Below are 27,730 nucleotides of genomic sequence, written 5' to 3'. Positions count from 1 at the left end.
ACCTAAGACAACAATTTAGAATCCTGTATCTCACAACTGCATTTGATTAGTATCAAAAATAAATTTAATTATTATTCTATTTTTTATGTAATTTAAATGGCAAACAAACTGAGAGCTCACCTAATGTAAAGCGGTAATCATTGCCTATATACATGAACAGCACTACAGATGTAAGTACCCTAATACCACTCATGCGTTATCATTTCAGAGAACTATCATGCCATACCTCTTATCTTGTAATTTGTTTTTTTTTTAGTTGTGAAGACATATGTGAAGTTGATATTTGATTTATATTATACATGTCATGATGTATTTATATAGTCACATATTTATTGTCATTAGGTATGGTGAACAAAATTTTAAAAATTATAATTAAATTATTAAACAAGGTTGATGAAATTTTCTTAGAGACTATGAATATTCGGTGTGGAAACCTGACCAGCGCTATGACCTTCTCCAGTGGTGATCAAATTCCGACCGTTATTGAGTCACTCATATCGCGACACGTGTTTCGCCTCTGAATGAGGCATCATCAGGCTTTGATTGGAGTTCGGGTACTGCTCGGAAGTCTAGTGTTGACTCATCGGCGACCAAAACGCGAAATTTTCTTTTATTGAAATGTAAATTTTTTAATGATTTATCATATCAACAGTCAGTTAGTTCTCTCTTTCTGTTTTTTTTTTCTTACGCGTTTCCATTTTTATGATTTTCCAAACATACAGACAATTTCTTGTTCGTGGCCACACATGTTTATAAAGTACTATAATGCTACTGACTTAATCATTGACTTTACAAGATATCATATCAATTATCATTAAGATGTATACATATGAAATTCCTCACAGTTTTCTCTCGCTGATGTCAACCTACTTATGAGAATATTTTTAATGTGAAGTCTGAGTAAAATTTCAGATTTTACATTTAAAATATTTTTCGTTACATTAAAAGAATTGATTTATTTATTAATGATTTCCGTAAATTTAATAATTTATATTGCAACTATTAATCGACGTCGGATCTTAACTTTTCTAATATCTACATTTAATATGAAGTACCAATTTTCGATAGAATGGAAAATACCTAGGGTCAAGTTATTAAAAATACCGATCTGCCTTTCTGAAAGTATGACATCTATGGAAAATTCATTCAGGATAAAAATAGCCATTCTAGTCATAAGTTTTATAATCAAACTCAAGCTCTAAATCGATTATTTCATGTGAAATATCATGATTATTATTAAGATTTAGATTATTTCATATAAAAATACTTGCTTATTATTTTTATATTTTCTAATCATTCCACGTCCAATTAATTTTCAGTGTAATTATTTGAAATACTCTTGACGACAATAATCATTGGCAAATAATTAATTGACTTTCAATAATAATAATAATTTATTTATTATCAGGTTTACTTGCCCATTTTGTTAGTTTCTTATAATTAACGTTAGTACGTACAGACACAAAAATAAGATACAAATAATACCCATAATTAATATTAAATTAAATTAAATTAAAATACACTCACAATACAAATATCAAAATTACTACTGTACTATTCCATTGGAAATAGCACAGCAGTGATTAACATACGCACAGTCCTGCCTGCCCGCAATCATGCTCAGGATGCTGTTGATACTGGTTAAATTTACCAATTACTCGTTATTTCAGTTAATTACTTATATACTTTTATATACACATTCTTTAAATTAATCCAATTCTCAGACGATTACATGTTGTTGTAATTATTTTCTAAGTATAGTATATACAAAACATTTATCAAATATTGTTGTTTTTATTTATTTCATTTATTTCGAATATGTGCCCATATTATGTTAGTAAACAGCTTATAAACTATGTTAGTAAATTACAATTTTATTCATTCAGTTCATATATTTATGCCTATGCATTTATGCCATACTTTTTGTCTACGATTACATAAAATTACTAGCCGTTACCCGCGACTTCGTCTGCTATTTTTGAGATAAAAAATGTCTAACCTATGGCAGTCCTCGTTATGTTTTATATGTATATTTTTCTTTTTTAAATCTGTGTATTTTTACGTCATACATTAAAATCTTGACGGTACATAATATAGAGATATATTATAGAAACGATTGTCGAGACATTGAAGTATAAACAAGAATGTACATTGAAAGAACTGTAAATTTGAATACAAATTTAGAATAATAAATACATTTCTGATTAACCAGTAGAGTATAACACAACACAACACACAACGCAAACAGAAAGGCAAATACCTAAATTTTTTTTAAACAATTAGTATGTATTCAAATTGGTTCTGAAATATCAAACGTCTAGTTGCCTGTATAAAAAGAACAGTGAAATTGGGGATCCTTTGTGATATCGGTTAATAAAATTGAACCCAAGCCCACACGTTTCTATCAATCCGATGTCTCACTTTAACGGTATTGGAAATTCTCCACGGAGCTGTTTGAACTCCTCACTTACACCTCTATTTACTTAGACCCACCGTCTTGGGAAATAAATGTAAGTGTGTGCTATTGCAGTGAGTGCATCGTTTTCAGCTTTAGTAAATACAGCTGTGGTTTTTTATCAGGTTTATTTTAGCTTTATGCCTCTTTTATATTCGATTAATTAAAAAGTTCAAAGTTAGTTACTTTTCAAGTTTAATTAAAAATTTAGTACATTTTGTATATAACCATTTAAAGTTTAGGTTCTAAACAGTACTATATAAAGCATCTATACGATACCATTCTATTATTTATGAATTAATTAAATTGTACAAAATTAATTATAGTCTCATTTGGGGAGTACTTTCTTTTTGGATATGTTGACCCATATTTAATAACATATTTTATGAGAATTTAATTCTAATTTTTCTAGCCATTTTTGTCAAGGTTGAAAGCTTAACACACAAATAGACATTGTTGGCCTCGGCACAATATTACGATTATATTATAGACTAGCTGTGTTCATGATTTCAACGGCGTGAAATTTGTAGTCTATTTCTTATTCTGATGTATAAGCTATATTGCTGTAAAGTTTCATCAAAATCCGTAAAGTTTTTGCGTGAAAGAGTAATATCCAGAGCATATGAGAAAGAGAAAGAATTAGAACATACAAACATACATTCATCCATACTCACAAAGTTTTATAATATTAATTATTATATTATGTGTATATATAGTTATAGAAGGTAAAAAAGATTATAGGCATAAAATATAGCACATATTACAGAAAGTTCGAAGACCATGTATTGTAGCATTTTATAACTGAAAGATTTATTAAAATCGATCCAGTAACTCTTTATTGTGTACACAGAAGAAAAAATAATACGAAAAACATTTAACTAAATTAAATACTAAGTACTAAACAGTAAAAAATAAACTCTTTTCTCTTTATAATATTAGCAACATGTAGATAATCAACAATAACTAAGGGCAATCAGCATAAAACTGCTTATGCTTTATGCTAATTTTGAAAAAGCATTGCATTTAAAAATTGCATAATAAATGCAGCTGCCACCGATCATATTTTTTTACATTTTCAGATATTATTTTAACAAAGTAAATTCACACCAAGAACAACACGGGTACTCATTTATCAGTAGTCTAATGGTTAAAAAATACAATTTTAATTTATATATTAAACTATATTTACCACGGTTTTAGTATAACCTGATATATATTTCTATTTATTAATTTGTATACCTTAAAATATTCTCAATTTTTAAATTGAGAATATTTCTACGAAATTTACTACGAGTTTTGACAATGAATGAATGATGTAAATAATACCGTTCATGCAATATGAGAATACAAGTTCTCAATATCACATGCGAGTTATTGAATTTACCTCGTAAAATGCTCTCAGACAGTATTTTATTCACCGTCTGACGATCTCAATCCGATCATCTGTCTAACTCTGTCATTGGTTATGTTATTGGATACTCTTTCATTTACTTTTCCATAACATTTGATATTAGTCTTGAGAAAAACAGTAATTTCCGGGTCGACCACAAGAAAAGGTTTTGGGCTACAGTCATCTTGTTAGAGAAACCTCGTGATTGTTAAAGGACTGCTCTATATATAAATAGAAACAAACATAATTAATTCAAATAAACTTAATATAAGTACTTTTGAGTAGTCACATTTTTTTTGTATTCTACCGCTCATTCAACACAACGCAGACTGCGCTTCGAATTAGTGGTAGAATTCATCACAAGAAGAACGAGCAAGAGGCTTCCGTTTTGCTCTTTTAAATAAATGTTGTTATAAGTAAATACTCATTAACACGGATTTGCCATGCGACAATCATCATACAAACCGCTACACAGTCAATCTTTGTGCAATAATATGGTCATCTCTATGAATTTTAAGTTAGAATTTCCCAACAACATTATTATCATTTATAAACTCTGCAATATTATAATAAGGTTTTTCCTTAATTATACAATTAAGGAAAAATCGTATTATCCCAAAGACTGTATCATGATGGAATAGATTGTTAATTTAATTGTATTCTTTTTGGAGGTCTTCTGTCGAAAATTTCTACCGAAGTAGACTCTGACCTATTTCAGCCGCCAAGTAAGTTTGTAAGTTGCGTCGAAATATCAGGAACTTTTATATTTGATAATATTGTATCATAGTAAATATCACATTTATATAATGTGTATTTAAGTATTTCTATCATTATCAGAGGCAGTGTGAATTGTTCTATTATTATTATTATAATTGACAATATATTTTGTACAGATAATGTGCCACTACTTCTGGCTGACATGCGACGGAGTCAGCGATGTGGTGTTCGCCCTCGATCTCGTAGTTCAACTCAGAACAGGATATCTGGAGCAAGGTCTGATGGTTAGTCCTACATTTTTAAATCTGTGTTTTAATATCCTATATGCTTATATTGCCATGCCTTTTTAGGCTGTCACAAAATAATTGTAAGAACCATACCATACTCTGTACGCATGTGCTCTATATTTTTAGGATACTGCAATAAATAAATTAATAAATAATAATATGTACTAATATATATTAATACTAACGGATCCGGAGTTGGATGAACACGTCATCCAAAGAAACTGTAAAGGCAAACGATCTTAATTTTTTGTCGCTCTTATGCTCTTCAAGTATTGGAATAATTCGAAACAAAAAATAGGTCGTCCTTCCCATAAAAGGAGCCGTACCTACTGGGTCTATTTAGCTTTTTAAACCGTTCAGGAACAAACCTGAACAAAACAAAATATAAATATTACTTCCAGGTTTACGACTCGAAGAAACTAGCAAAGCACTATTTGACATCTCGCTCCTTCCTGCTGGACATCGCATCCCTGACGCCTCTCGACCTGATCCAGTTGAAGATTGGTACCAACCCCATCATTCGTTTCCCTAGGTTCCTCAAAGTAAGTTAATCAATGTACAATCTTAATCAACAACCACATTGTAGAATCAATTACATCAGTGGTATTTCTGAAGCGTTATTAAACCTTCGAGAAAGCATATTCGTTCGTAATTTTTTTGGGGTCGCAAATACTTATGGACTGAGATAATTACTTATTATCAGATGTGCCGCTTGATTTAATACCTTATGATACAAACAATACGTATTATTTTAAAGTTAAGAAAAGGAAACATTTATTTCAGTTTGTTATTATGACAATAGTTTTTGTTATCTTGAGACATCTTTTCAAGTATATTCAGTTATCTGGAAAAGATCGGTAATGTGGAGATAAGTCTAACTTTGTTTACTATGTCTTCAATTAATATTATTACTGTGTTTTTGAGAACAAAAGTATATCTATAACATTTTCTTAAGGTCCAAATTTATATGTAGCGCATCATGAACAGCAATGCAATAGTATAGCATCGCTAGCTTTGAACGAATAATTTTTTCTCCGATCACGTCTTTTGTTTTAATCAAGGTCCTTCTTAGAATTTATGTTAATACTGTATTGGTTTATAGAATTACATAGCTTAAAAATACTTCTGTGAATCACCAGGTGTACAGGGCAGTGAGCTGTTATTATATCGTTGAATCAAGAACTGTGTACCCCAATTTCTGGAGAGTCATCAATTTGATTCACATACTCTTGATCCTCGCGCATTGGTTCGGCTGCTTCTACTTCTTGCTGTCAGAGGCTGAGGGCTTCCAAGTAAGTAATCTTAGTTTATTTCTACTATGTATTCCACAATATATGTTATTCAAGAAAGTCTCTCAAGTTAAAGAAAACGGATCTATTTTAAACCGTAAGTTACTACTTTTAATAAAAAAGACCCGTTTATTTTGTTTTTCAATCTAATTACAAATACCTCGTTTTTCATATTTAAACTTCGACATTCTAATTGGAATGTACTGTTTTTTTTTAAATTTTATTTATAATTTCTTATAAAGTTTTTTCTATATTGAAATCATCTTTATCACAATTTATAATGTATAATATTTAAATATAAAATACTATACAAAATATAGTTATATATACGAATATTTGTAAATTCCTAACCTAACCGGTGACAGTAGGTCAATCATACTGTCATGAGGTAGTAGCCCACAGTAGTAAGATTGTAAGGGACAACTTTGGTGTTTGTATTACTTCGTCTATTATAATGAAATTAAAACTTTTTTATTTAATTTGAATAGTAAAATAGTATACAAACAACCCACCTAATGGTAAGTGGTAACCGTCGTTTTATGTACATGAACCACCACAGCATTACATTATCACGTGACGCTAATAATACCAGTCCTGCGTTGCCATTCCGAAAAAATAAGTTATCATGCCTCTTATCCTCTAATTTCACCATCTTATCTCATTTACCCTTCAACTGAAAGTAGGAAGAATGAAATTGGGAGTAGGATATGAACAAAAACTTGTTTATAACCAATTTCCAATTTTTCTAATACTTTCGTAAGCATATACCGTTTAATGGCACTTTAAGTGTCATATAAACTGTCTGCCAATCTCACTGATGTAAAAGAAAACCAAAAGGGCCATACTTTGCTTAAAGAAAAAAAAATTAGGTCAAAATGTCATATTAATGAAGTCAAGCCCGATTTTGAGCACGTATTATAAATAATGATTATGATAGGTTATGAATATATGACAAGTTGTTGTTAGATTTAGATATTTCTTTAAAATAAGGTATTTTATGCATTAAGCAAAAGAAACATTATGACCTTAAAAAATATCTGAAACTTAGATATTAGACTTAGAGTCTAATTAGTGGGCAACATATTGATATTGCCCATTCACTACTTCAAGCCTTACCATTCCCATGCTATGCTATGAGTCTATGACAATCACCAGGAGTTCATAGGCTAGAGGAGCTATATTTTGGATAACACTATTACAGTATTTAAAATTCAATAAAATATGTATACTATTATGAACGTCAGATCTATTAAATTAATGATTTCAATTTTCGTCGAGTTCTTGGTAGGCGGGAATTAATTTCCTAAGAGACTTCGTTTCACATTGATCCTGAATTGAAAATAGTTATTTATAAAACGATACACTGAAAAAAAACATTAGAAAATACAAAACGTACAATTCTAATTTATGTTCTAAATTAAAAACCATAAGATATATATCTATATAAACGATGAATTTTTGAAACTAATTATTGAGGGAAAGATAGAAGGAAAGAGGGGGAGAGGAAGACCAAGGCACAGTTATATCAAACAAATTAAAGACAAAATCGGACTCGTGTCGTATCAAGGCTTAATGAGTATGATGGAAGATCGTAGAAAGTGGAAAGAGCTCCACCGACAAGAGCGTTACTCTTAAGTTTATGAATGAATGAATGAAGAATATAAATACATTGTCGTGGCCAAGGGTCAAAAGGAAAGGAAATTTTATCATATGGCTGGTGAGAACACAAATCGCCGAAGCCAAAAGAAGAGAGAAATTTATCATAAAACAAAGTGATTACTTTCTAATTGGTATATCATATAAAAATTTTAATATTTGAAGTCTCACGACTGTCCAAAACCTAGGTATAGAGCGTAGTGGAGTTACTTGTAATAAAATTACTAATGAATTTAAATATTTTAACTATGTTTTTTGCAATTTTTTAATTAGTGTTAATTTAGAAAATAAGATAGATTTCTTAACATACAAACAAAATGTGATAATTTTACAAATCATTCTGGGTTTGTCTACTATTCTAGCTAGATGCTATATAGATACGTATGTTGGATGTTTAACCCTTACTTATTTGATTGAAACCTCACTGTGTGTATTGAAAGGAACCGTTCATGAAAAGGTAATAATACGTTGAAACGGGTCTGATATAACGGAGTATTGCCTTCTGACAGTGATGGAGTAAGGAGAAGCATATAGTTACAACTTAATGCAAGATAAAATTACAATATAAACTATAAATACAACTGAAATCAGGATCCGCGGTTTCACTTCTAATTCTTTAGGTGGGTATCGCATAAGCAGCAAATCCGAGCTTCTCGTATTAAACTAAAGTACTGAGTAACTAAATATTTTTAATAGTTGATGATATAATGGTACTCCAATCAGTGCTAATGGTATATATATAAGTGGGACAACAGAGGATATTGATAGAATTAGAAAGATACAATGTGTCAGATTGATTAGCCTATCGTGACTATTTTACCTCTAATAAACCAAGATGACTTCCAAACAGAACTGTCTGGAAGTCAACCCAACAGGGTATATGGCTAGAAGAATACCCTACATCACATTACTCACTAACTGTTTTTCCTTGATACCTACCTATTATTTAAATATGTAAATAAATATAAATCAGACCTATTTATATGTTATGTTTTTTCTCGCCCAAAATTGCAACATCAAATACTTATCTACACTACCTATATGAAATATATATATATAATACAAAGTTTTATACATAACTAGTCGGCATATAATTGACAAGAAATCGATCTTCCATCATTTCATTCTTTATCTTTCTATCTAAGTATACAAATTAGCAATCTCAATACATATTTCCTTCAAGAATGCTATTATGTGTTGCTATATTATCTAATTCTTATTCCATAACACAAACATTACCTTTATAATATTTGTAACATATTATTATCCAATCAATTATTAGTTTCCGGGCTAGTAATGTTGCGAGCATCGCTTTTCGATCGACTCGAAAGCTTTTAGCGGATTTCATAATTAAGGTCATTTTTAATGCCATCGAATCATTGGTAGAATTTCTGATCGATATCTTTCTAAAGGTTAACGAATCGGTCATATATACATAAACTGATCACTTGTAAAGTAAAAATCCTTTAATTATAATGGATACCTTAGGCCACTTATGCAATTCTATAATTATAATAGAGTGAAAGATAAGTAATGGGTAATGAAATTTAAAATAATATATAATATCTCAATAATATAAAATCTCATGAAAACTTACACAGCGCCGTCTATTCCCATATTAAGCAGAGTTTGTGTTATGGATAATACACAACTGATACAAATACATAGATATATTTTTTTAATATATACATAGAAAACACCCAGACCGATAGAAAACGATCATAATCATGAATACAAATGTTTAATATCGAACCTGCTACCATCACAAGTAAAGTGGTGCGCTAACCCTCTAGACCACCGAGGCCGTCCATGGTAATGAAAATAACAGGACATAAGTATCTTTTTATTCTTATTCTCATGTGAATAATTAATACCTTGACTTAATAATCATGGACGAGCTTAGCGATGTAGCGGTTTAAAACGTCATACATTTTCATAGTTGCGTATTAGATTTCACACTTACTGTTGTAACTTTTGAAAAAGTCGTCTGCGTGGGTATTTCCTTCTATATATTTCAACCGTTAGGCAGATTGCTTTGTATGTTGTGTTTTGATTAAAGGATCACATAAGACACTAAAATTACAGTATAAGAGGCATAGAATCATAGTTCTCCGTAATGGAAACCCATAAATAATATTACGATCATCTCACATGACAACGAAATGACTGTATTACTGTTCACGACCATAGACGACGGTTACCACTTACCAACAGGTGGACCTTCAGTATGTTCCCATTCTATTTTTATATTTATTTATAACGCTTTATTGCAACAACATAGAAAGGACATAAACTAAATTAAAATATAAAAAAATAAAAACTAAGTACAATAGGCGGTCTTATCGCTAATGCAATCTCTCCCAGACAACCTTTGGTAAGAGAGTATTTACGAAAAGTAGAGTAGGTGGCGCATGAGTGGAAATATAAAATTATATAATAATAATAACTCTTTATTGCGGACACATAAACAAAGAAAAAAAACTACAATAGGTACACTAAAAAAAAATACAAAAGGCGGTCTCAACGCTATCAGCAATCTCTTACACACAACCTGGTGTTAACAGAGAAAGAGAAGGTAGGAGGCACACTACTACTACTATATTATACACTAGACAGTATATAGTTTATAATATATACTATATAATAATGGACGAGAACAAGAGGAAATTTAGATGTAATTCTATTACAAGGAGAAATATTTTCATTATATATTTATTCTTTATTGAACTTTTAAAAATTGTACAATTTGGCGACCTTAATGCCATATGGCATTCTCTACCAGCTATCCATTAGGTAAGAACAGAAAGCGGTTGATGGGCAGTGGTGTGAAAGGACTAACCTACAATTTTACCTAACATAGATAAATAGGTTTTTTTAAAAATACTTACAAATATATAATTACTTATCACAAACAAATACTTACTACACTAATCACTACAATACAATATATATACAATACACTAATCACAAATAAATACTTAAAAATATATAATTAAAAAGAAATTGCATGTGATTGTGCTGATCGAATGGGATATATACTTTTACATAAGATATCAGCGAACATACAGCTAATACGTTACATTATATTTACATTAAAAAAATATATATAATGTCACGGGCGCAGCTTGTTTATGTTATTATTCATTAATATGTACCCTAATACATAATTCAATCTAAGGTAATCACTTCCGGTTATATGTAGATTCCGCTCCGCCAATTCCCACATAATGGCTATTGAATAACCATCTCGGGCCCCGTTACACCTTCGATCACCTCTGTATTAGTAACTTCGATATCCATTTCATCTAAAAGATAGGCACTAGGCGTAAATGTTTCAATTTACTTCCTTATATTCACCTTCTAGTTACTCTTTCTATAGTGATATAAAATGTTATAATAATACTTAAAATTTAGACAAAAGTTATTCTCGTTGGATGTATAATAAATAATAAATAACTATAATGTCTAATATGAATAAATTTAATTTGAATTTAGAATAGAAAGATTCCCCAATATTTCAAATCGTTTAGCGACTATGCTATAAAAAAGTCAAAGGCACTCTTTAATAATAATACCGTGTTCAGACCACAAAAAGAAGCGTCTGCAATCGCCTTATTAAGAATAACTTTAAAACTTCTGATCAGATCATTACAAAAATGGTATAAAACACGCGAAATACCAGCTTTCAAATAAAGAAAGAGTTGTCCTAATCGATTCACGTAGAAAAAGCTATGAGGTTACAAACATAATAAAATACAGTCTAACTGAAAACTTCGTCATGTTACAAATTGGGTTTGTAAATAAAAAAAATTGTAAACTTCACAGTCATACCAATGCACCAACTGATCCACCAACCAATCCACTTGTAGTATTTTTAATGAGTGTGTATAAGTGAGAACGCAAAAAGAAGAGATTTACTACCCCAAATAATTAAAGGATCGTGGATTAGGCACTTGAGAGTTTCAAAGTATTAAATCCGGGGACAATCATCATTCCCGTCACGTTACTGATCAAGACGAGGGTTTGTTTGTGACAAGGGATCGTAATGAAGTCTTTATGTAATGCATAGAGTATCAGAAATGCAACACATTTAGATTACAAATTTATTCTCGTAGGAAATCTATTAAAGTAACAGTAAAATAATGAAAACTATTCACCTGTTAGTGTTTACCGGCGAAAAAATTAAAAATATTATGTAATTTATCATTGTATTTAATTTAAAAAATATTATGTAGTTTATATAGACAGGAGTGCAGAATGCAAATATTTTTTTTTTTAATTATGCACAAAATTATCTAACATCAATAGAAGAAATATTACATGTAGTGCATTCTTTTTTTTTATTGTTATTGCTGGTTCAAAGTAAGTTCTTTTTGTATTTTTTATTATGGTCGTATATTCACTAGTGGGAGACCAATTTCTTGTTCAAATAATAAGCGTTTACTGATGGTACAACTGGCCTTAAGTATGTCAGGTCTGCTAAAATTTCTCGACACATTTTTTATATGGATATTTTATTCAATATTCGATACGATTTTTTTTAACATAAATGCTTTCTTTTATCAAACTTTGTTCTAACGATGACAAAAAAAACGAAAAGAATTGGCTAAATAGATAACAAACATCGACCAGATATAGTTTTTGTACGTAACCGTCTATATATTTTGTCTCACCCATCTTATCTGGAGTTTGGAAATAGAAATAGAAATAGAAATAGAAATAGAAATAATCTTTATTCAAATAAACTCATTACAAGCACTTTTGAATAGTCATATTTTGATTCTACCACTCATTCGGAATGCAGATTCATCACAAGAAGAATGAGCAAGAAACTTGTGTGTTGCTCTTTTTAATAGATGTTTTTTTTTTTTATATAAATAATTACAGTGTAACAAGTAAGAGGCATGCGACAATCAACATAGAAATCGCTACGCACTCATTATTAGTGTAATCAGATAATATTGTCAGTGCTATGTATTTAAAATTTTTCTAGAAAAACATTATTATCGTTAACGAATTCTTCAATTTTATAGTAAGCTTTTTTGCAAAGGAAGTGTTTTATTTGACATTTAAATCTTTTTTCTGGCAGATTTATAACAGACTCTGGTATTTTATTGTAAAACCTTACGCAATTGCCATAAAACGAATTACTAACTTTAGCCAAACGACATTTAGGTAAAATCAGTTTGTTATTGTTACGTAAGCTTTTATTAGTGCAATCACTAACTCTTTTGAAACTGTCTATATTCTTCCTGGCATACATGATATTTTCATAAATATATTGAGAAGCAACGGTGAGGATATTTGATTTCTTAAAGCACTCTCGCAAAGACTCCCTGGAACCCATGCTATAAATGGAGCGAATGGCCCTCTTTTGTAAAATAAATATTGTATTTATATCAGCTGCTTTGCCCCATAACAAAATACCATACGACATAATGCTATGGAAATAGCTAAAGTACACAAGTTTAGCCGTTGCCACGTCTGTTAATTGCTTAATTCTTCTTACCGCATAAGCGGCGGAACTAAGTCGACTCGCTAATTTAGTAATATGAGCGCCCCATTGTAACTTGGAATCTAATGTGATACCTAGAAATACAGTATCATCCACAAAATTAATAGGTTTATTGTCCAACGTGATTTTTGAATCTACCGGCCTTACATTGGGGAGAGTAAATTTGATACATTTAGTTTTATTTGCATTTAGTAACATATTATTAGCCGTAAACCATTTTAAAACATAAGAAAGAGCACCGTTTACTTCGTCCAAATCATCAATATGTCGATTGATTTTGAATACTAATGAAGTATCATCAGCAAACAGAACTATGTCAGCTATCTTTTCTACCATATAAGGAAGATCATTTATGTAAACTAAAAATAAGAAAGGACCTAAAATAGAGCCCTGAGGAACACCCATTTTAATACTAGTTCCCTCAGACTTTACACCATTTATTTCGACAACTTGCATTCTATTATTTAGATAGGATTTCATCATGCTTTGTGCTTCATATCTAATACCGTAATGTTCAAGTTTGAGCAAAAGTGTTTCATGTTCAACGCAATCAAATGCTTTTGAAAGATCACAAAATACACCGACTGCATCCTGAGACCTCTCCCAAGAATCAAATATATATTTAATGAGAGCTACACCGGCATCAGTAGTTGATTTACCGGCCGTGAAACCAAATTGTCGACTGTGAAGCAGTTTATTTACTTTAAAGTGTTGCAGCATTTGATTGAGCATAATTTTTTCAAACACTTTACTCAATACTGGTAAGATAGATATAGGCCTATAATTACCTACCACAGTTTTTTCTCCTGACTTAAAGAGTGGAGTTATTTTGCTATGTTTCATTAAATTGGGAAAAACACCATCAGAAATACATTTATTGAAAATAATTACTAAATATGGAGCAATAACATCTATAGCGGTGTTAATAACTTTAACAGACATGCCCCAATGGTCTTCAGTATTTTTTAAATTTAATTGTTTAAATGTTTTAGTAATTGTAGCAATGTCAATAAATGTAAATTTAAATGTAACAGGACAAGAAACAACATTGTCAATAAGGAATGATTTAGCTGTACTAGGAGAAGAGTCCAAAGAGGAAGTAATATCAGTTGGAATATTAGCCAAAAAATTTTCAAAAATATTGACTATTTCTTTTGTGGACGTTACTAGTTTATCATTATAATTTAACGTAAAATCGTTATATGGACTTTTAACTTTTAACTTTGGAAGGTGAGATATGGCAGTAAAACTAATAGGTTACGAGAAAATTACATCTTATTTCGACGGAATTGTTTAACATTCCAATTATATAAAAAACGTGCAACCGTCCTGATGTAATGCTCTTATATTGATTTCTATAAATGTATTTATTTATAAGTATATACGTCTCTCCAGGGTGACTGGGCGTATCCCCACCGTCCAGGCGACTATGCAACCCTGACGAGGAAGTATTTGGGTTCCCTCTACTGGTCCACCTTGACTTTGACCACTATTGGTGATCTGCCGACCCCGGAGACCAACTCTGAGTGAGTATTAGTGACATTCTTTTTTATTTTACCAAATTGATTTATTTTGTTACTACTGCTTTAATTTTTAGTATTATTTAATATTATACGCGTTTAGACATTGTTTACTTTGTTTATTTAAATAGGTAGGCAAATATATTTTCGTTTTAAGTGGTGGTGTAAAAAACACTTAGCACTTTTATTTCTACAAATAATATCGTACAAAAATTATAACATGAAATAAACGTTAAATTTATAATTTCATATAACTGAATTTGATAGTAATGTTTTATTTTCATTTGGAAAGTTACCAAATGAAAATAAAACATGACTATCAAAATTTATAACGCTAAAAAATACATAATTGTAATAAAATTGCTTATTTATATAGAACTATGAATAATTAAGCCTAAATTATTATTGGAATAACTATATATAACGTAATAAATAAAGCAATTTATATTAGTTATTACGGTTTAAAAGAATTCAAACCCAAAATTAAATAACAGACCATCATGAAAATTCAAGGAAATATGTCGAATTGCTGATATGATGATTACTTTATACCAATTTAGAAAAATAACAGCATTAATGAGTGTCAAAGGTTAATTTGAGCAAATTATAATTGAAATAAAATTATAGTAACATATGTGTAGGTGTGTAGACTACTTAATTCTTATTCTTTATGAATATTAAAATCAATTTCATGATTGCTCCCAGCTTTTCTCGTATACGGTACGAAATAATTGTTTATGGTATAATATAATTAAAATTAATTGATTAATATTAATAGGTCATTAATTTACTTATTAGTATCAAAATATTGTATTCTGAGATTTAACTAATTTATTAAACATTTTAAATGGAAAATCTATCTGGAACGTAATCCAAATGAATTGGATTTAAGTTAATATTTCTATGTTTCCAATAAGAGCAAATTTTGAAAATACCCTCAAAGGAAGACTTCACTAGTATTCGATAGTAAATCTCTGTTCTGATTGTAGACCTAGTACAGTAATGAATTAACTCATAAATTGCAAATATTGAAAGATCTCTCCTAAAGTTGTAAAGAGCAATTCCATAAATTAGAGACTTTCGAGTGAGCCAGTGTTATTTTATGTGTGCGATATATTTATATGTATAAACACCCAGACAATATCCTGGTAAAAAAATATACAATATATACTTATTATTTATACAATTCAAAATATAATTTTCATTTCATATTATAATTTAATAAATACAACCAAATTTATATATAATTAGAAAATATCAACCTTAAAATCGTCGCGTCGCGCATCGTATGCGGCCCAAAGGTTGCCATGACGCCAATATCATTTACGCATTAAATTGCTAGAGAAATCATTTCACCGTAATACCACCTGGATTATATTTTATCAAAGATCTAATAAGTAATAAATATAAATAAATTACCATTTATAATATTTTCATAGTGTTTACTTAGACCATAGTAATCATGAGTAGGTGACTACGAAATTAATAATATTATTCATCAATTAAGATTCACGGTTGTTAATTGGAAATTAATAACTTATGCGGAAATCCAATAGGCATTCTACTAATGATTATAACGATCTTGAGCAATTAAAAAGTTCGAATGCTTTTGGAACGACCAGGCTGTTGTAAATGACGATAATATATTCTGTAATATTCGGTTTGAAAGCGAATAATGGCTGTAAACGATACAAAAAGTAACAATGTACCTTGAATATACGGAATATGTATTTAGTACACATACTTATGTGTATATGTTTAAAAGAGTTTACGTTCTAAATTTAAACACTAAAAATTAAATAATTTTAATAATTTGATATAATTATTGAAATACAAATATGTATTATGTACACTACCGTTCTATAAAATTTAATCAAATTGCTTATAAGAATATTTTTTATCTTAAGAAATTAATTATCATACGATCAAATAATAGAATAATAAATAAAAGGAAAAAGATGAAAAAGTATGTATGTATATAAAGTTCTAATGTTTTCGATTACTGTGCTACTCTAACAAATTATTCCTGTCTCACGTAAATTGTAGTAAATTCTAAGTTTTCATATGTAAAATTATTTGTCTTATGTGTTTTTAAAAAAATCATAAAATAGAAAATTTTGATTACAGTGAATTTTATTTGTTGAGACTGTTAGTGACTTTAGAGTATTCTTGAGCTGAATTTTATGGTAAATTTATTTCAAATGTACGAAAATAGTAGGTATTAAGTAGATTTTATTGCATGTTTGTATGGTAAAGTTATATGTCTTTATCATGGCTCTTGAGACACATAGATTTCCCCTGAGAGCACTCAAGTTTGTTACGTTCCATCAACATTTTCTCTTCTCACTCTATAAGGAAAAACAAAACACCATGACTGTATAGACAAAGGTCCTTTGCTTTCTTTGAAAATTTAAAAAGTATTCTTGTAATAATATTACAATTTACAAATTTACAATTAACATTACTGAAAGCAAAAAATTAAAAAAATAGTACACAGCCGTTATGCATTCACAAAACGGCTGTGTACTATTTTGTTAATTTTTTGCTTTCTATAATGTTAACAGCTTTTTATTTAATTTATAATACACAATTATCTACTTATATGACCTTATTTTACACATACTTTTATTCGATATTGATAGAGCTTTTTTTAATGTAAGTTAGTTACCGGTATTGTGGGTTACTTTATAAAGTTACCACTATAAAAACTAACAGAGAGGTTGTTGGTAGCACACTCGGAGGCCCCAAATTTCTGCCACGTCGGGGGCTCAAATCCCGCCTGCTGCAGTTCAAGTCCAACCGAGGGTACGTCAAAAAGCGCGCGAATGGTCAGATCATAGACATTTTTTACATATTTGCCATTATTTTAAACTATATTATTTCTTTACGCTTCAATATATCTGATGGTAATCAGATCATAGACAATTTATTTTTTTACAGAACCTGCGCAATAACCAGAGTTGAAGTAAAATTGGTACTGCGCAGATCAAGTGATATTAGAATTTTGATTTACCATAAGTACTGAAAATGTTTTCAGATTTTGCGATTACTCCTGGCAATTATAAGATATTTGATTATATTAGAATTTTAATTAAATATTTTATATATTGTTTGTTTTAACCAATTCTCGTATATCATACGTGTTACTTTGAAGTCTTCTTTTTCCATTAAAAATTAAAAAGTTGATCACTATATATAATCGACGTAATAAAATTTGTATATCAAGTTAAATCTATATTATCCGGTATATCTGCTGACGGAAATACCCATAACCAAAACCAAATGAAGCACGAAATTTTTTTGTATGTCTTAGTATTTTCAGTGATTATCTTTCAACTTTTTTATTCTGAGATAGAAATAATAATAATTTTCTTCTATTTAATTTTCCACATATGAATGAAATATCTATTTTTTTATTAGGCACCCAACGTGTCAACGTAATATTCTGATAAACATATTGGGAAGGCAAAGCGTTTGATTCTTTATATAGGTTTCGGGTCGACTACATAATACCCATATTATAAGTGAAGCGTAAGGCTCTTTTCTTTTATATATAGATATATGTATAAGCAGCTTAACCCACAGAAATATTACACGTATCAACACAAGTAGGTACAATTTCCAAATGTCAAGAGAGTTTTCAATTCTGTCGTATTTTTTTGTATGTTTAAGAAATAGGAATTGATAAAAGCAGAAATCCACTTAATGGAAAATGTTCTGTGTTCTATTTTATATTACTTTTATTTTACGAATATTTTTCTTATTATTTTTATAAGTAACATACCGTCACGATAGATATCCCATATTGGGTAACCAGAGGCATAGACAATTGTTCAAGTCATGGTAAACGAAACACTTGACATGGTCACAATTCGATGGGTATATTTGAATCCAACGTATGCTATGTTGAATAGGTGGTAGGGAGAGCCTATCTACCAGGATTTGATATCAATGTTGCCTTCATCGGAGAGTTAGTTGGAAATAATACTTGTCACATAAAGTTATTTAGATATATGGCCAGATTTCAAATCACGACCTCTTGGATGGAATTCGAGGTATAGTAAACTACTAAACCACAACGATATCTATTTTATATTGATATATAAATTTTAAAACTTAATTAAATAATAATATCCCATTATTACCTGAATAATTAATCACATCAAACTAAACAATTGTAAATATTAAATGATAATAATAATATTTAAAATATTATTGAAAATAACATAACACGTCATTAAAATATATTATACTCAAAAAGTCGCTAATCCATAAGACCTTTTTGAATACAGAGCCTACACTACGAGCACAATCAGCTTCTTGACAGAATCTAATTATGTTGAAACTCTAGAAAATAGGGTTAGTGGAATTATCTCGAAGTAGACGGTTAACGAATTGAAAAACTAATCTTATTACTCTGTAACTATCTGTCTAGATATAGGTAGTGGATATTTAAAAGTAAAGAGAAAGAATAGAACAAAAATAAAAGAGACGTGAATGGCTATGTTTAATATATATACATAAAGCATGCAGTAGATATAATAAAAAGAGGGCAAGAATGTTAGTTGAGAACGGGTTTGTAATCCTTTTATTAGATAGTTAAAGAGGCTCATTTTCACAATCTCGAATATATTTGGATTATTTGTAACAAGGTCTTCATCTTCATAACTGTGATGCAAGGTGGGGATATCGTATCTTGACACACCTACTTTTTTGCTGTGAGTGTCCTAATAAAGTTAATGAATACGAATCTTATGTATATCTTTGTAAATATATCTTTTTGTTTTTATTGTTTTCAGAACCAACATTGAAAGGTTTTCGCATTATTATAACATTTAAGTATCCCAAAGCTATATGTATAAAACTCAAATATTTATAGTATATATTTACATAATTTAAAAGTAAAGACCTCGGTGATTTAGCGGTTTAGCACACCGCCTTACTTCCGATGGTCGCGGGTTCGATTCCTCGCACGGCACAAACATTTGTATTCATGAGTATGATTGTTTGTATCGGTCTGGGTATTTTCTATGTATAATATGTATGTATTTACGAAAAACAACATCGTTTTGTCTCTTGACAATACTACTACTTCGTCTGGTAATATATGTATTTAAATGTAATATATAATATATATATAAAACACAATTTACCGTTTTGTACAAAATGTTCTTGTTTAATATCTATTACATTATCAAAATCGTCAAAGTAATAGACTTCATCTGAGAGTTTATATTCTCTCTGCCTTAAGATTTATATCTTGGAATCAAGTGGATTCTAAATAGATTACCATAACATTTTCTCATTCAGTCGCGAGCTTTATGGCAAGCCTGAGTTATTACCGGTCGAATGATCGGGCGCTACTCGTATTTCTTTTTAGTCTTTTCAGACATTTTAGGATAGTATACTATTGCTACTACAAATAAGTGTGTCGTTTACTAGAAAGCGTCATGATCTGGCGGTTTACTACTCTGAATTACGTCCCGGAATACGTGAGTTCCAACCTGGCCGACACCAATAAATAACTTTGTATCTATTAAAACACAAAGTTATATGTTTATAATAATTATGTATTAACATAATTATTATAAAACTGACAACATAACAATTGGATTGCGTTAATTTAAAGAATAATATAATAACGTTTATTGTTACTAATTTAACTACCTCTAGGTTAGTTTTATAAGAATCACATTATATTTTATTGACAATGAAAATTTTCGTCATTGGTGCGTCTATCACAACATTAATATACTACTTACTATATCATTACCAGTAAAAAAAACACTAGTTCCTTTGACACTTCACACACTGCCATTTAGTCCAAATCTAAACAGAGCTTGAAACTTGTATGCTACATAACTAATAAACATACTAATGAACGTCATTGTTTATATCGCTGTATTATGTAGATATTTAGAAATAGAAAAGAAAAGTGGTTCTTTAGGTTCTTCATATTTAGAATGAGTTGAAATTTGATATAACGAAATATTTTTCTTTATATCAAATTTCAACTCATCGACAATCGGACGTGTGACGCTGGATAATTCACATAGAGCCATCTAGTCCCAAGCTGAGCAGAGCTTGTGTTACGGGTACTGCATACCTGATACTTAGATACATTCTTTTTAAATATACACACGTAATATAAACCTAAACCTACCTACTAAACTAAACTAAACTAAACCTACTAAAAAACCTAGACCAATACAAATATACTCATGAATACAAGTGTTTCTATCGTGCGCGGAATCGAACCCGCTACAATCGGAAGTATAGCACAGTATACCACCGAGGCCGTCTGGATCGTGAATCGGTTCACACTCGATATATTCATAAATAATATATTTGATTCACTAAAGCATGAATTTATGTGGAAACAGCCTTCTTCTCAGCATGAGTAATCCTCGATGCTGGTGCCATTAATTTTCCTTGTCAAATCTCATAAAACACGCGGCTTGTTGCCATAATAAATATTACGAGATGAATGGTCCTGAGGACGGCCGTTTTGTACGACCCCCTTAGGGCAATACGTAATCCATAATCAATTTTACTCGGTAATCTTACCTAGTTGTTGAAGTAATGAATAAACAACTATTATATAACATAATTAATTAATACATTTTTATGCATATTATATTATTTATTGACGGCCTCGATAGTCTAGTGGTTTACCACTCCGCCTTACTTCCGATGGTCGCTGGGTCAATTCCTCGCAAGCTACAAACATTTGTATTCTTATATATTCTATATTTATTTGTCTGAGAGTTTTCTATGTATAATATGGTAGCCGGGTAGTAATTAATTTAAAATGCTTTCCACAGATTCATGAATCTGGTCGATATCATAAATTCCATAAACCATAGAAAAACAAAATAAAATTACCAATTCGTAAAAACTGAAGAGATATTTTATCCAATCTTCTAAATAGTTGAAGTAGATATATACCTATATCGGTAATAGTTTGGGTCATAAATTACGGTACCTTAGCATATTAGCATAGTCATAAAATAGATCGGGTCCGACCTGGATATCCGGACATTCTTTAACTCAATAACTTAGGTCAAGTAAATCTTGCACGTAGGCATGTGAGATGATATGTGGAGGGACTTTTTCTTTTAATACTATTAAGTCTGTTGCTACATTTGGATATATGTGACATATATATAAAACTAGCTGTGCCTTATACTTCATAAGCTTTATATATATTCCGCGTATAATGACGATAATTCCATACAACCTTTCATCCCACCTTTCAACCCTTTACAACCTTTTTCGCATTAAAAAGTGGCCTATGTCCTTTTTAGTGAGGATTAATACGTTTGTGATACACGCAATTAAATTATTGAATTAAAAACCTCTACTTTTTGAAGTCACTTTTAAATTATGGTCACAATTATCTCATATATATAATTGTCATGTCTGTCCAGGGTACCGTCCGAAAATACTTAACCAATTTATTGAAAACCTCATTGTGTCTAATTTGGTTCAAGTTAAATAATCGAAGAGTTTTATTGACGTCTATAATAGACCTAAGAAGCCACAGCAACATCTAATGAAATATACCTAAGTATAAAACTAAAGATAAATTGATAGTTATATTTATTTTGTTAATCTATCTATTTTGTTAACCCATATATCTATCTATATAAATATATAGATAGAGAGAAGGCCTCACACGCTAAAAGAATTTTATTAAACTCTAATGCCCTCGAGGCAACTGAACCGTCGTAGCTCGGCAAATTTCTACGTGGATAAAGATGGCTTTAGGCAACCGCCGTCATGCTGTTTGTTTAAATTATTCTTTGAAGTGGAATAACACAGAAACATGTAGATTTCCAGAAAAAAAGCCGTAAAAGAGAGTGCGCTTTGTATTCCGATTTGTTGCTGTATTAGAAGCTGTAAAATCTTATATTAAAATATAAAGATACTTATGACTTAGTGAATGAAGCATAAACAGTTTTGTAAGAGTATTAATAGTCGGGTTCGTGTATACATATGTAGTACTTGTAGTAATGTACTAAAAATAAGTTACAGACATAAATAGGTATATAGAATGAAATAAAATAATTAACAATTAAGAATGCAACGAATTAGTATATCTACAAAATAAGACTACTATTTTATTTTCCCGCGCAAACGTAATGCGCCACAGATTCATAATATTGCAAGGCGCGCAGCTGCAGTATGTAGGATGACGAGCGGTTTACGAGTATAGCTGTATACGCTGTTAATACTAAATATGAGTATTTCAATATAACAATTCCTAAACAATATAGTTTATTCATGTAAAATATATGTTCCATATATATTTCTTTTCCTACGTTCTGCAGCCGTTAATAAGCAAGTAGACAGTTTTTGCTGAGTAACGGTTTTATTATGTGATAAAGAAAGGTTAAACATAAACGGAACCCTAAGCATCTTGTTACTAAAGATAACGTGAGAAGCCACTGAAAATCCCATGACGATACAATAGCATGAATCAATTTTATTATCGTAAATATCCTAAGGTTTCGCAAACAATTTAGATGCCCTACACAATCCATATAATTAACAACTGTTCGTCGTCAATTGAAATATATACAAGTATCTGTATCCATTTATAAACTTCTTCCAATACATATAAATAATATTGTGAACGTAATTTATTTTTAAATTTGTTGATATGAAAATAATAACGACAATAATTCTTCCTAAATTATAATATTATATGTGTAAATGTATATAATTATAAAAAAAAATATATTCAATATAAACATATTCAATTAAATTAATCAACTTTTATATTTTACTAGCTACTCGCCCTGGCTTTGCATGGGTTATATGTTATTAAAAAAACCGCTTCAAAATTCGTTGCGTAGTTTTAAAGATTTAAACATACATAGGGACAGACAGACAGCGACAGCGACTTTGTTTTATACTATGTAAAATAAAATGAAGAATTGATCCGAATTGAATTCCTTTTATTTTGTTATTGGAAGGAAAGTGCCATTAATGCTCTGTTATTTACATAGAATCTCAGAAGGGTTTAATTTTTGTAAATAAGACGTTAAATATCTACGAGCTGAAAAAATTGGGTAATCGTATAATTAATAGGGCTTACATCTCTTGAATGTCAATAGGAATCTGTAGATTTAGGGCTAAACACAAATCATAATTGTACTAACAATGCGTCTATCCTGTATGGAATTATAATGATAAAGAAATTTATTCAATTTTATTTATAACAAATAATAAAATATAATTACTTCGCCTTGATTGGTTGTGAATGTCTTTGGTTTTCGATTTGAATAACTTTGTCCATAGATTATTCTTAAACTCGATTTCAATTTTAGAATCCTCGATCCACTTTCGTCGTTCCACGCAAAGTTCCGTTCAATTTGAATTTGGGAATTATTAATTCTCTTTAACTAAGACTTTCATTACATCAACGTTCATGTAAATATTGATAAAACATGTTTTATAAATCCTATATATAAATAATACAAAACGAAAACGAGAAAGTTTGTGAGAATCTTATATATAAAATTCTCATGTCACAGTTTTCGTTCCCATACTCCTCCGAAATGGCTTGACCGATTCTCATGAAATTTTGTGAGCGTATTGAGTAGGTCTGAGAATCGGCCAACATCTATTTGTCATCCCCCTAAATGTTAGGGGTAGTCCACCCCTAATTTTTTTTTATTTTAAGGCAAAACCACGTTTGCCGGGACAGCTAGTATATGGATAAATAAATGTTTATTATTGTGTCACACCAAATCTATTGTATGGATTCGAATAAAATTTTAGCATGCAGAGAGAGCTACAAGCTGACAGCCGACCTGGTAGTAAGTGGCAACTGTTAACTATATAGTTGAGTAGTGCCACGGATATAGGTCATCATATGATGGTTGTAGCAAACCTCATACGACAGAACCATCCGTTCCAGAGGACTGGTGTTATGCCCTCATACCCAGTAATTTCACTGCCATATCTCAACCTCCTACCGAAAGACTGCATACAAATAAACTGCTTTGCCGCTACTGAAATAGGTAAGACAGAGGTACCCACGCAAACGACTTAATTCAAAATCTATCTCTGGAGGGTGTCTGTAATAATAAAGTACCTTGATAAAGAACTTGACATTTTTATATAAAACCTAATCGTCTGTGACAATGGTTTAATATTTCTTACAACGAGATAACTTCCTTAAATTCTTTTATGCGACATGAATCGTTAATTAAGACGTTATTTTTTATGCACTGCTCTCCTTGTTGGAAGCAGAAATTTTGTAATTTTTGTAAAGAACCTACTCAATAAAATTATATTTTTATAACCCTATTAGGATAAAATATTCTAATCTAATCTGTGGATTATATTGTTTTAAATATTTCACTAACAGATTAATTTATTTTGTCGAATACTAAGACGAATTATTTATTACAATATGTTTGTTATACCTTATTTTAATGATCATACCTAATATATGAGTTGGTTTATTTCTTACAAAGTTGAATTCAAATGCCCGGCTAAATAATGTATCGTTGAACGTGATATTCGAAGTGCCTACTTCGAGTATCACGTTCACCGATACATCGACAGTCGACAATTGTATGCGTCTGTTTACCTTCTTTTGAACTACAATTGCTTGATATTATTAAGATCAACTATACAACAAAATTTAATTATTATTAGAGTATTATTATTAATTGAAAGTAATGATCTGACCATTCGCAATTTTTGAAATTAAAATAAACGTAATGAGATATACTCGTATCTATAATACAAATCTGTTTTCTTTCTACACAATAAGACTTAAGATTCCATTACACTGGCCTTGAATGTTTACAACTATTTTCCACAAAAAAAAAGCAATTACGTTTTCAATAATACGACGTTTAACACTATCAAATATTTTGTCGGAAGAAAACAGCCCGTGTGGAGTATAATAAAAATAAAATGACAAAAATGGCGGCGGCAGAAATTTGGAGGCTGTTCGCTACGCAAGAAACTTCGGGTAACGACAATAAATGTGACTAGTCCTTTATCATGAAAGTGTTTTTTTATTTGTTCCTTTTATTTATTACTCATCGATACCGACTCGAGGGAAGTTTATTAAAGTTTTCGAACAGCCTTCAGTGTTTGAAACCGCCATTTTGGTAATTGTATCGCTTCTCGTCCGCTTTGCTTTGGGGTGTTTTGTATTGTTGCAACTGTTCGAAAACTTTGCACTATTATTATTATTTTATGTTACTTTAATTTTTGTTGTTGTTGCTAGTATTAACCCTTGACCAAGCAAAATTTGAGATTAACAATCTTTTTATAGACTGTTTTAACAAAAACTATATTTTTAATTAATGGCGCTTAATTGGTAAAGGGTTAATAGTTTATTTTTTATTTTTGGTTCGTAGTTACTTTTGCTATTTATTATTTCAATCGTTTTATTTTTTGCAAATCACCCATTTTACGAAAAATGTAGATAAATAATATTACAAATTCAATTATGCTACAATACGATTCTCTAATTTTTACATTCCACTCTCTATTGTACCTTGAAACATAGCCAAATATTCTATAAAAATTAAAACAATTAGAGATTATATTATTTATTTATTTAATCTATAACGCATGAATGTAGGTAACCAAAATCTAACGTTAACTTTTATTATACCTAATTCTAAATGTAAAAATTCAAGTGCTATATTATAATATAATTGATTATAAAACCATCTATTTATATTATAGGCAGTACCTTCTTGACAAGTATATTATCTATTGTATGTAGGTATATTTTGACAGGTAATTAGGATAATGACTAAAAAAATAATTGATCAGCCAACGCATTAATAAAGTAAGTCTTGTAAGAACATGGTTGCATTGGTAGATGTATAAATATGTAATATCGTTTCCAAGTTAAATGAAATCTAGTACCTAACCCACAGCTGGGTACTTATTTCTGAGTAATTACACACCAAAATGTGCTAAATAAATAGAATCTTTATCGTTCACTAACACGAAGTGGTTAATCAGTTAATTAGTCTATTAATTTGGGAATCTTACTCTAACATAAGTTTTCATTACAATGCCGTTTTGTTATCATTTATTTTAACGTAAATTTTCATCATCATCAGCCCACTATAGTTCACCGCTGGACATTGAGATCGTATCTTGATATTAAGGCGTACCACATGGCGCAATCTTTAGCCCTTTCCTATTTTTTTATGTAACGAAGTTTCTATCAATTCTTATTGGTAACAAATTAATATAAATAGGTTGACGAATGTACATCAACAATTTGTTACAAGATAAGTTGTACAGTTCACAATTACAACTGCAAAATAGAATATACATTGTAATGAACAATTATGAACTTCGATACATAATGCCTTCGTATGCACCTCACAATGTGCTAACGACTTCATCCTTATCCTATATTTCGCATTTATCATTAGCGCAAGAAGATGCACCATTTATCATTCATTAAAATAGTTTAATGAATTAAACAAATGATACACCTGTCTGTATATTCCTACTACTTATTTGTATATATATATAGTATATATGTTGATTGTAGACGTGTATTAAAATATAAATTATGAATTCTCGGCAGGTACGTATTCACAATAGTGAGTTATTTGATTGGCGTATTCATTTTCGCCACTATAGTGGGGCAGGTCGGCAATGTCATCACAAATAGAAACGCAAACCGCCTCGAGTTTGAAAGGCTGCTGGATGGAGCTAAAACTTATATGCGTCATCACAAGGTAAGGAAAAATACTTTCTCGCTTCCTCCCTTTTTTATACTGCAAAGTACATACTCGTACTGATATAATAAATATGTATTTATGTCAACATGTACATGTATATTTGTTATCTACGATTCGAAATTTGATTCGCACATAAATCATATCCTAAATTTTAC

The 27,730-nt window shown here is 30.1% G+C and overlaps 1 protein-coding gene across 1 annotated transcript in view; it reads left to right on the top strand.

Moving 5' to 3' along the window:
* LOC131845402 (uncharacterized) overlaps positions 1-27,730 on the top strand; it is a 150,551-nt gene that overhangs the window by 107,783 nt on the left and 15,038 nt on the right. Inside the window, exons 6-11 of the mRNA XM_059194468.1 lie at positions 4,739-4,846; positions 5,251-5,391; positions 5,989-6,141; positions 14,705-14,835; positions 17,560-17,634; positions 27,419-27,572. Of these exons, the coding sequence (XP_059050451.1) occupies positions 4,739-4,846; positions 5,251-5,391; positions 5,989-6,141; positions 14,705-14,835; positions 17,560-17,634; positions 27,419-27,572 (762 nt within the window). The remainder of the gene's footprint in view (positions 1-4,738; positions 4,847-5,250; positions 5,392-5,988; positions 6,142-14,704; positions 14,836-17,559; positions 17,635-27,418; positions 27,573-27,730) is intronic.

The sequence above is a fragment of the Achroia grisella genome, unplaced genomic scaffold (assembly GCF_030625045.1).
Source record: "Achroia grisella isolate CSIRO2021 unplaced genomic scaffold, CSIRO_AGI_Agris_v1 utg109, whole genome shotgun sequence".
Taxonomy (NCBI): domain Eukaryota; kingdom Metazoa; phylum Arthropoda; class Insecta; order Lepidoptera; family Pyralidae; genus Achroia; species Achroia grisella.
Note: the sequence above shows the minus strand (reverse complement) of the source record. Positions and strands in the feature narration are given on the sequence as shown.